The sequence below is a fragment of the Cyprinus carpio genome, chromosome B10, assembly GCF_018340385.1.
Source record: "Cyprinus carpio isolate SPL01 chromosome B10, ASM1834038v1, whole genome shotgun sequence".
Lineage (NCBI taxonomy): Eukaryota > Metazoa > Chordata > Actinopteri > Cypriniformes > Cyprinidae > Cyprinus > Cyprinus carpio.
The window spans coordinates 18,057,380-18,069,425 of record NC_056606.1 but is presented as its reverse complement, the minus strand read 5'-3'; the positions used below and the strand labels follow the sequence as shown (position 1 = coordinate 18,069,425).

Below are 12,046 nucleotides of genomic sequence, written 5' to 3'. Positions count from 1 at the left end.
CTAATGATAGTAAGGTTTTATTACATTTTAATCAGACTGAGTAACAGCATTTTAATATCTTATCTCAGCTCAATATAATTAGCAGTCATAATAATTCCTTCATAAAATGTTCATGTCAACACTATATTCATAATTAGTTTACCTAAAATGAGAATAAATTAAATCAATTCAATTACATATTGGTGGCATGGGGGGCTTAAAATGTTTGAACGGCAAAAATCATGCTTAACTATTTATTTTTATACAACTGTTGGTTCCGTCCTGTCCTTGAATCGATTGTTTTCACAAGGACACTCACAAGTGATTCATTAGGAGTGAGTCACTGAATCATTAATTGAACAATTCGTTCAAGAACTCATACCCATAATCAAGATGAACAATGACCATTATAACAGTAAAATGTTTTACAGTAATATGTCATCCCCATCTTCAGGATGAAAAAGATCATACTTTACTCCCAACTTATTAACACCCATAAAAATTTATAAACAACTTAATTTGAACAAAATCTTGCATAAAAAACAATAAATAAAAAAAAATGTAGCATAATCTCAGGTTAGGTACATTAAATTCAAGTACAAAATATGAGATGCCAGTCTGACTAGATATGATCCATCAAATATAAATTACCCTCACTAATGAAACAAAAAAAAAAATACCGAACAAAATCAAAACCTTTGCCTCTTCCTGCCCTCCAATCAAACCATACCATCAAATAAACAGGACAATTTTTATACATATTATAATGTGCAAAATCACAAAACCACAAACCGCTCATCTAACCTATAATAATAACAAAAGCTTTCCTTCGTTTGGCAGCTTTCTCAGTAATGCACTTGGCAAACGGAGTGGAAAGGGAACAAGGGAACGGGGGAACAAAACCGACAGCTGCTGGTCACTTCCTGCTGCCGTTGAAGCTCATTGGCTGGACCTCTGTCTGTCTGAGGTCTGTGATTGGTCCATCTTCCTCTTCTCAGGTCCTTTTCAACTTGCCTTCTGAGATTCAATGTGCAGCATCGGCCAAACGCCACATAAAAACTTCACTTTTGGTCTGTGCTTGAGGTAGGTCGAACGAATCTGAAGGCTATGGCAACAGAAAAAAATAACAATAATAAGCATATTTACATGCATCATCCATTCAAGCAACTTAATTTTTCATAGTAATGTACCTGAGGAGTATGTGTAAATATGAACCCAGGCCTGTTAGGATGTGCCACCAGGCATGAAGCTGCGTAACTGCTCCGACCACAGGGGGCAGCCGCTGCCGTGTTGCTCTGAACCAAACACAGTCACAAACAATGACCTCGTCAGGTTTTCATCTTATTTCATCTGCTCTCATTTTGCTTGGTCAACCACAGAATACAACTCAAGAACACAACAGATCTAAATAATGTTCTAAGTAATATTAATATACAAAATCTTCTAATATTTACAGGGGGTTTTGTAAAAAAAATTTAATTCAAAAACGCAATTAAAATCAAATCAATAAAAACCTAATATAGTCAAAAAAAAAATAATCTAAATGCATAAACGTAATGTAATGTAATGTAAATCTACCTTAGAGAGTCACAAAAGATATTATCGATGTTCCATAATACGAATCCCAACAGGAAGACACTTAATGATGTAAAGCCGAGGGCTCTGAGCCACGGATACACCCTGCAAAGCACACACATGATGTTAATGCACTTATTTAACTTCATAATACACAAATTTACACAGATTAAAACATTATTCATAATATATATTAATACAGACATTGTTTAGCAAACTCATATTCAGATCTGGCAACATTCGGGTACAGGACTCCCACTTTACTTGATACAGTTAATAAAGTGCGACAGTTGGGTTCTGGACTTAAAAATCCCTTTCATTTTCTTCATAGGGGAATTGATTTTGAACGATAGACAGACAGCTTGTTAATGAATGCCATCTGTATTTGTTGAAGCCATCAGCCCATGTTATTTCAAATTATTTTTGAAATAATTGTGTTTAACAGCTAGAAAAACTTTATTACACATAATTCTGCACACAAATCTCCACCAATCCTTTGCAGTGTTTAATGGGATTGTATTTCTTTCTTTCATTAAAGCCGTTCAGTACACAGTCTTGTAATTTTTTATCCATTTTTTTAATTCGTGATATACCTTTTAGCTGGTAACTCTTCAACAAAGACTTTTTCTAAATTACTATGGAAAAATACTTCTGCAACCAAGGCTACTGTTGCAGTCTATTCCCAAAGGATACATTTTTTTTCTTGCTGAATAAACTGTTTCACTTGGAAATATATCACATTACAGAAAGTAGAATGTGCTTTAAATGCAGTGAATACAGATTTGGGAAGTGATATGGATTCGTTCACTCACCATGTGACTATGAAAACAGAGCGAATCACCAAGAAAGCCACAAGTACGCTGGGGGAAATGATTAAAAAATTATAAACCTTTAAACTTAGCACCAACTGACAAACAAACAATACAAAAACCATATGACTGTTTGAATGGTGATTTTTTTCAATGAGCTTTACATGACAGTGTTGTGCCTACGGTATTAAACAAAGAGATCACAGCAGTGTGTTTACAGACACTCGTGTACAATTCAACACCCTGAGCGTGAATAGAGACACACCCTACTGTCATGCCCATAAACAATAGAGACAGACAACAAATACTGACTGCCGAAGCTGAACATACAAAACATAGACATGCCTCAAAAGACAAAACACAACCTACTAAAAAAACCAAACTAGAGAAGCTCTTAATGCAACATTAAATATTCATAATGTTCAGTCAGGCCTCACCTGATGAAACACAGGCTCCTTCCATATCAGGTAAACCTACAAAAGACAAAAGAAATGCACTTTCTGAGCATGGAGGAAAAAATATATCAATAATATATACAGTACATAAACAGTGGGGTCTGAGACTGCATTGAAAATCTGGAATTTTATTCATTTAAAACAAGGAGATAAGCAATGCAAAGTGTCTTTGCCACTTTATGGAATATAATGGGTATCTAAATGAAGAATAAATAACATTCTTAAATCATTCTTGATATTATGGATCATATGGACGCCATATTAAGAAATATTCATATTTTATTTTTAAATTGTTTAATTTTTTTTATTTAAATTCAAATTATGTTGATAATTGTATTTGAAATAAAATGGTTTGTACTAAATTAGAAAAATAAAACATAGTAGACATTTCTGACATTTGTGTCCCACTGTATATTTTTGGGAAAATTTAGAACAGCAAAGAAAAAACTTACCACGCTAACAATAATACTGAAGGTCAGCAAAAATGTAACTGACAAATGGTTAACAACACGCTCTTGCTTGAAGCATTCATATCTGTAATATGTGAGATATGCATTCAGATCAGTCACAAAAAATTAAAAAAAGGTCAGAGGAAAAAGCATCCAGAGTAAATTACTTACTTTATTTTTTGAAAGCAAGAAATTAATATTTTATTCAACAAGGATGCATTAAATTGATCAAAAGTGACAGTAAAGACATTTATAAGTTACGAACAAAATATCTGTCAAATAAAATAATAATTGTAACTAAAAATATTTAAAAATATTACTTTTTACTGTATTTATAATTAAATAAATGCAGCCTTGGTAAACATAAAAGACCCCAGAGACCCCAAACTTTTGAATGGCAAAAGAAATTCGAAATCTTAATGATAAAAAAAGCATTTTCTGTCATCAAACACAGCATCTGATCCTCATTAAGCTTATGATGAGTGTTCAGAGGTCAAAGTTGAAGGCAGACTTTGCAGGTGTGAGAAATGTCCACTTACAGACAGTAGACAAAGACGCAGCAGCTGTAGATCATCGGCAGCTCATCCAGTAACTAAAAACAAAAGACAATCCAGAAACTGACAGCATTTGTGTGACACTTGTGAATTACTGCTATTGCTTTGGGGCTGTACCGTTAGAAAAGCAGCTTTTAGAAAATCAGAATTAAAGCTAAAATAATCAAATCAAAAACAAGCCAACAAGGCGCACAGCAACAAAGGCGTACATTTTGAAAGGCTGAAGAAAAGCCAAGCTTACCTGCATTTCATACTGTAGTGTCATGTGGAAGCTCCATGAACCAATCCCTACGGCTGTACCGAAAAGAGAGACAATATAAAAAACAGTACATTTTATTTCTTGAAAGATACGTACCAGCAATTCCTAAAAAATAAAACAAACATCAAACAACCAAACAATCACAAGTTGGTTTCTTCAGATTTGGAGAACTTTCGCACTACATCACTTGCTCACCAACCACAATTAGACTACTTAAGAAACACAACAACTTACGCACAAAAGCCCCTACCAACTTAACCTCATTGATATATATACGGCTTGTCATACTGAACATGGCACATTCCTTCACAAGGCAACAGGCCCCTCTGATCTTGATGGCATTGAAATTCCTGTTGGTTCTAGCAGCGATCAAACTTATGTTTGAAATATGACTGGGTGTAATTTATGTTTTAAAATAAAGCTTAAAAAATCAGACTGTTTCATTCTTAAATTAAACACTGCTATCCTAAAACCCTATAGGAAAATACAGCTGGAATTCAAGCTCTATTAGTATTAATGTTTGCATATGTTAACAATCACTTTGTGCCCTTTGACCAACTTATCAGTGACCTGAAATCTACTTCAGCAAACGATATGGAGATGTAATGGCTACATACACTGTGTCCTTCCATACATATTGCAGTTTTTTCTTGAATATTAGGACTGTAATTGAATGAATTAGCTGAATTTTAGACAATTGTTGCATTTTTCAGTTTTTACTTAGAATGTAGCTTTACATTATTATTATTCATCATCTACTGTACTTTTCTAAGTACAGTTCTAAGCTAAGACCTGCAAACCATCTTCAGCTGGTAATGTTTTTCTGTCAGCAGGGACCAACGACACTTCACGCAATTACTGTAGTAAGTATGAGTAGAATTATCAAATATACAACTTCACTAAATCTGGCATGGATATTTACAGTACAAGTTATGTTGCTGCCGGTTACACTGTTAGTTCTTTATAACCACGTTCAACTGACTTAGCTTCATTCTAGCTGCTTCGAGTCACTGCTCACATTTTCAGACCATATACTCATAGTCAGTTTATAATTAAAGCAAATGAAAGAACGATTAACATAAGGAAACATCTACGTGGTGAGGGAAAGAAATGATGTTTTCTGTTCACACTATTTGATTTCACTGAAAATCAGCAGGGCCGGCGCTCCGCACACGCACATCACGCACTGCGCGTAGGGCACCAAGTGCTTGGGGGGGCACCAAAAAATCTGGGTCGTGAAAAAATCATCATCACAATAGGCTATAGTATAAATAACAAATAAAATATTTCTAAAAGCCATGTTAATATACAAAGCAATACAAAAGTAATATAGGCCTAGACCAAATTAGTCGAGAAAAAGGTGAATCTCTGTGCCAGTCTCCCTCTGGTGCCCCCCTTCCCCACCTCCAGTGGTCTGTTCGATTTATGCCTCAATCAATGTCAAATTTGGCAGGGACACCGACCTCAGACATGCCGCCTCGAAAAGGCACCAAGAGTCGGGGGCGGAAAAAAGAAGAGACAGCAGGAAGGGGATGCTTGCTCAGCGTCCTTGCAGGTAAGACAATGTTTTAAATAAAAATGTTAGTTTTGTATCCCTTGCGTGTAGTATGCATGTCCAGGGGCGTCGGCGCGTCGCCGCGGCGCTAGTAGTGCAAAAGATCCGGGGCTTTTAGCCCTGCATGTTGAGTCTTTTATTTTAACGGGGTCCGGGGAACTTGTGTGGGGGGGGTGAAACTTGAAATTTTGAATTGGGCTGTTAAAGATGCGTTTGTTTGAGAAAGGAAAGGAAGGCCAATCGTTGGGTGGTCCTCATCGTCATATTTGAATGAACAACAATAAAGCTAATTTTCCCCGTACGTTTACAGATGTGTCACATCGTGTGTTTTGCAATATAGCTATTAGTGCAGAACGTTCCCTATTGTAATTTCTTCGCTTCAATACAATGTCTATCTCGCCTCAGTGCTGAAACTTAGAAAACCCTGCACACTGAACGTGATGTGATTTTTGCCAAATTAGACCTGCTTAGATAAAGATTTTTCGTTGTTGTACTATGGCATGCAGTCATTTTCAAAGAGGTTCGGCCAAGGGCGACATCTGTTGCGTGAGTCGAAACTGCAATTAGAAAAAAAAAAAACCACAATCTCAGTGTTTGTATATTTTCATATTCACAGAGTTGTCAAAATAGTCTGGGGAACCTGGGAAAAAGACGATTAATCTCGATTAATCGCCATCACAAAATACAAAGTTGTGTGTCTTACATGATATATGTGTGTGTACTGTGTATAAATTGCATGGTTAATTTGCGTTTAAAATGTGCACTTTAAAATTCATACTTCGTAAAATTCATACACTTATACTGTTATTTGCACTAAAACTTTTTTTTGCACTTTTAAAATCTTTCTGTGTTTACATTGTTCAGTTCCAATTATTCATTTGCAGCAGTTATTTGGGAAGTAAAGAGAAACCTAACTAAGAAATTCTGAATGGTAGTTATTTCTTTGGTTGGGGAGGGGGGGGGGGCACCGTCAAGCATTTGTGCTTAGGGCACCCAAATGGCTAGCGCCGGCCCTGAAAATCAGTATCGGCGGCGCAAGCTCCTCCCTAAATATTGCCACACATTGGGTTTAATTCATTCTCTTTCAGGTAATTTGTTATAATAATTGCTTATTCGTTATTGAGCTTTATGATACAAATTCAACGCGGACAGAGGGTCGCTGGCTTCGGCTGCCAAGTTACGAATCCTACTATGACAAATACTTATGAATTTTAATTAGGTTACGCTGACGTCGCTTCGTAACTTTGCTATGAACAAGGCGTGGCTTTTTAATATTAATTAGGTCACTTTGACGTTGCTTCGAACACTTCCAATGGAGAAGACCTGCCTTTTCAATATTAATTAGGCTATGCTGACGATACCTCATAATCGTCCAATAGCGAATGATTGCCTCATGAATATTACGTGTTACGTTTTCTCATAGTAGGCTCCGACAACGCTCCACTCTCCCGTTTTAACATCCGTGTTTACCGTCCTACACGACAATGGACCGCGTGTACCGAACACAAGCCCGACGTTCGAACGTACTTACAGAATTCTGCGATGTAATACGAAACCACATAATTCTCCTCGCACCAGTCGAGAGTTGAGGTCGGTGTTCCCCAGTAGCCCCCCCCGCCCACCCACGAAGACATGAAGATAAAAAAATCAAGGTACATACAACATTGACAGGCGGAGGGAGGAGTTGCCTGTACGGTAACGGATTCAGTGCTCCGTCCAATCTGAACGGGCCTACGTGCGATAACAGTTGCACCGCAAACAATAGCCTTCTGTAACTCAATTTAATGAAGTAATCGTTGCCCTAGTCTGGTGCACTTTGAAAGAACAGCGTACTATTATATAAACACATATAAATGTATACATATATTGAAGAATAGTTCGTGAACATCGAAAGACAAAGTCCATAAACTGTTGACCTATCATACAACATGCAAAATTAGCATTTTTACCATAACTGAGAAAAAAAAAATACACAATTACAATTAAATAATATTAATCTCCCCCCAAACAAAAATAATATAAATATAAATATATGGCCAATATCACATGGGAAATATTAGCTGTTTTCCTTGAAAGTTGATATTATAATATGATTGTTTAGCTATTTGCATTGAATATTAGACTAGATTTCTGTATTTTTCAGCTTTTACCAACAATGCAGGTGTTTTATCACGACATCAATTTTTTATGGGTTGAAGGTAAAACATAGGTGTGCAGTTGTACACAATCAGATAACAGAGTTCACATGTGAGATAGTACAGACAAACCTGTCTCTTTTGAGTAGAAAGTCTCGTCAAAAATTTGATGAAGAAACGATAAATGACTTTATGCTTTCTGTGAACGGCGGAACCGATTCTCTTTCTAAGCAGATAAATCCAGATCATAGTGATTGTTGTGGCTTCACATTCGCTTATCAGTATGTCGTTGCAGCGAATCACGCTAGATGTCGCCAGAGCTTTGTGCAGACCATAGACTGTATGAAAACAGTTGCAGACCACAAGTCTAAAGTTTGAATGCCAAAACAATCAACGTGGCATAATTCATATAAATAATAAATCTTTCTTTTGATAGATCTTAAAAAAAAAAAACAATATCTGGAATAGACCAGTAAGGGTCACACCAAATTTAAGGTTTGACAGAAATGAAAAAGTGGCTGTGAGAGACTTTAGTTAAGTACGTTCAATGGGTTGTACTGTTGTTTAACAAATATCGATTGTTCAGCTAACCAAACCTCTTTCTGGGGAAAGAAAAGGGGGTTGGGGGGGGATCAGTAGACAAAATCTCCAAAAACAGTTTGAAGTTTGTGAGCTGTAAAATAAATAAATAAATAAAAATAACATAAAAAAAGACTGATTGTTTATCCTTCAGAGCCTCGTTTTCATCCACGTTAAATTCAGTATGGCATCTAACCTGACTTTAGGCCATGTCCACACATACACAGGTATTTTTATAAAACTGAATTTTTCCTTATTCTGTTTCTTAAAAAATCTTTGACCACTTGAAAACACAAAAGCATGCTATGAAGCACTGTCAAGAGCATGCCAAACCAACAGGTGGCGATATAATCTCAACTGTAAAGCCATGTTGGCCAATCAGAAGCCTGAAAAAGTTTCCAGTAGCCGGAGATAACAGCGCATGCTCCGAAGTCACAGCAAGCCAAAATCTTGTTTTTGAAAATCTTCACCCTGACAGGAGTTTTTCTGTGACAAATACAACGTTTTAGACAACTAAGTGTTTTTGGTACAATAGACAAAAACTATTTGACAAGCTTAGACGTGGGCTCATATAACATGCTGTCTAGTGCAGACACAGTATTTAGTGCAGACACAAGTGTGCACTTCTGAGAGCAACGTTTCAGCATGGCGTGGTGAACTCGCAGGCACTGTGTGTAACAAAATCCACAGACTCACACAGAAATCAAAATAAATCAAAATCGAAAATATTGAGTTATGCGCTCCAGCAATCAAAACGCAAAGAAAAAAGATAAACACCTGAGCAAAAATGCTGTTCGTGTGGATTTATAACAAATTTCATGGACATAATAATTAATAAAATCACGATACACTTCCAAGAAAATTTGCATTTTTTAAAACAAAAAAAATTAGTCAATTAAATGTCAATTTTCATATAACAAAAAAAAAATTATGAGGCACCTAAATATCAATTTTCGAAGTAAACGTAACGGTGGTCCGCAGATCTAATGGACGAACTAATTTGCACACATTCATAAGTCTCCACACACACACATTTAAATGAACAAATTACAATTCATCCCTCATTTTATCACCCTTCGGTCGGACAAGCCTGCCCATGAAAAGGATTGAGTTTGTCTTCTTGTCCTTCACCAGGAAGATGAAGGGATGGTCAGCGTAGAAGAGTTTGGGGTTCTTGAGCTTGTCGGTACCAAAGATGCTAGTATCGGGTGGATTTCCCTCCGTGTCCCACTCCATGGCGGAGGCATGAAACACGTTGGACAAATAGAGGTCTTTCTTCCCTGAGATGTTGGACAGATCAGCTTTGGCCTTGTCCACAGAGCAAGCCATTACATTAGTAACTAAAATCACACATTATATAATAAATGACAACAAAAGCTAGTATAAATAGAAAAAATTACAAAACTGCAGTTACACCCCAACCTCCACCCTTACTACCTGCAGGTTGTGGCTGACCTCCACGCTGACCTTAGGAAGTGACACCGCAACCGCTTTCTGTTCCATTTTACTGATCCAGGTGTTCAGTTGTTGGCGTGTCAATAGTTTCTCCACTCTCTCCAGGGATTCTACGTGGTACGGCATGATGAACACCACAGACGACATCTTATGAGCCAGTGCCATGTCCAGAACTAAAAGGTTGTTGGTTGTGTCGTCAAAGAAGCCATAAATGCCTGAAAGACAGCATGACTATATGACGTAAACATGTGAAGGCAAATGAAGGAAGTCTGAAATTTCTTTCCAAATCAAACAGCAGTTTTACTTTTACATTTAGTAGACGCTTTTATCCAAAGCAGCTTACAATGCATTCAGGCTATATTTTTTTTTTTACCAGTATGTGTCCCCTGGGAATCAAACCCACAACCTTTTGCACTGCTAACGCAATGCTCTACCACTGAGCCACAGGAACACTGTATTAGATATAAATGATAGTTTTGAACACATTTTTTTTTTAATGTACTGGCCAGTGTTAATTTTAAATGTAAAAATGTATTTTTTTGAACTAAATATTTAATATATTAATTGTATACACATTTTATATGTCATATAAATATATAACCAAATATTTATACTTTTTAAAAATATGTATCTTTTATAATCTACTGTCTTTTTTATTGACTGAAATTACATTGAGTAAAACTAGAAGTTAATTTAACATTCTTTAAGATAAACAAAATATTCTTTAAAATGAAAAATAAAAAAAAGTAAAATTAAAAAAAATTAAAGAATAAAACAAAAAAAAAAAAAATTTAATATATTTATATACAAAATTAAAATACAAAAAAAAAATTTCATAAATAAAATATTAAAATTGTTAACACAATTTTACACCTTTGCATAATTTTGTGAACTAAAATATTTTTGTTTAATTAAATAAATTTAATACACTGACTAAATGGCAAATATGAAACAATATGAACTATATGAAAACAAAAATGGTTTAAACATCAACACTAGTATTGCACCAATAATTAACCAATAAATAAAAAATTAATTAAAAATCAACAACAATTAACTCACAAACACTTAATTTTCAATTTCAGGAATCACATCTGCTTTAATGGCCTCACCTGTGCGATGCATCATGGGTACAGAGAATGAAAATGCTCATCTAATGGCCTCACCTGTGCGATGCATCATGGGTACAGAGACGGTGTAGGAGCGATGCACTAAGAAACCACGATTATCCACCATCTTATGATGAAACTGCTCATCCCAGTGTGCTGGAGAGAAAACAGAGTGCCTTATTAGTTAATGAATCTACAAATTGCTCCTAATTCTAAAGGTGTCCAAGACTTACGTTTATAAAACATGGCATTGATGATCATGGCTCCATCTGTCTTCTCCACATCTTTGGTCACCTCGGGCAGCTTGCCATCGGTGGACTTCGATGCCCATTCATTGATTGCTTTCACGGCACTGCGCTTGTCACGGAAATTTATTTTGGAGTGCTCGTAATTATAATGCTTCCTGCTGCTCTTCAGAAAGTTGTCGACAAAGCTCACAGAGCTGGGCCCGTACAAACGGTTGCTGATCTTCCAGGTGACATTTCGTGCTGTTGAGTTACTGACCTCGGTGAGAAGCTCCGACAGCCCAGAGTGCAGCTGCTCATCCTTCACCGTAGTGGCACTCAGGACAGTTTTGACCTGAGAAGCAGTGTTGGATTTCCCTCCAAGAGCCACCAAACCCAACGAGGAGGCCACAACCACAGGAGAAATCAGGATGTTCTCAATGTCCTTCTCTTTTGCAAGGTTTTGGTACAGGTTGAAAGCCAAATTGGCGCTGTTGTCAGCCAGAATGGAGGCATGGCTGCTGAGGGTCTTGTCCCCACTCACAGTAGCCAGTAAGCACAGGAGAACCACGTTTGACACCAACATGATTTTACAGGTGGTAAGTTTACTGCCTATAAATGTAGAAAAGATTAGTCAATGTGGTGCAAAGTTATTTTACATAAATATGAGATGGTTTTCTTTATCTGTAGAGCTGTATACTGTGTTCCTGACCACATAACTGAAAGTAACGCCAAGATATATTAGAGCTGTAATTTTAAATTCCCATAGACTTTAATGACAGGCCTGCTATGCTAAAGGAAGTCCAGCAGACATTTAAGGCTGTAATGTTACATAACTGCCACGTGCACAGTTGTAACTTCACTAAGCTCTCGGAAGAGCAGAGATCCTTTACCATAACATGTTCTTGC

General features: G+C 36.5%; 2 protein-coding genes across 2 annotated transcripts; both read right to left on the bottom strand.

Moving 5' to 3' along the window:
- Positions 1-707: 707 nt before the first annotated feature.
- acer3 (alkaline ceramidase 3) lies at positions 708-7,269 on the bottom strand. Its single transcript, XM_042732028.1, has 10 exons — positions 7,106-7,269; positions 4,177-4,190; positions 4,063-4,115; positions 3,807-3,859; positions 3,271-3,352; positions 2,801-2,836; positions 2,367-2,461; positions 1,558-1,659; positions 1,170-1,274; positions 708-1,084 (listed from the first exon to the last, which is right to left on the bottom strand). Exons 1-10 carry the CDS (start codon positions 7,267-7,269, stop codon positions 985-987), a joined length of 804 nt encoding a protein of 267 aa, XP_042587962.1. The 3' UTR covers positions 708-984.
- Positions 7,270-9,261: 1,992 nt separating this feature from the next.
- Positions 9,262-11,768, bottom strand: serpinh1a (serpin peptidase inhibitor, clade H (heat shock protein 47), member 1a). The gene is given in 4 exon segments (XM_042733001.1): positions 9,262-9,689; positions 9,750-10,019; positions 10,971-11,069; positions 11,147-11,768. Coding segments are annotated over 4 exon segments (1,239 nt in total). The 5' UTR covers positions 11,724-11,768; the 3' UTR covers positions 9,262-9,396.
- Between the last annotated feature and the right edge of the window lie 278 nt (positions 11,769-12,046).

Excerpts from the sequence above, each read along its gene's own strand:
- acer3 (XM_042732028.1), bottom strand. The coding sequence starts at position 7,269 with ATGTCTTCGTGGGTGGGCGGGGGGGGCTACTGGGGAACACCGACCTCA. Across the intron at positions 2,837-3,270 it reads TCAGTATTATTGTTAGCGTG|GTTTACCTGATATGGAAGGA; the intron begins GTAAGTTTTTTC and ends TGTCTTTTGTAG. Across the intron at positions 2,462-2,800 it reads AGGAGCCTGTGTTTCATCAG|TTGGTGCTAAGTTTAAAGGT; the intron begins GTGAGGCCTGAC and ends TTTGTTTGTCAG.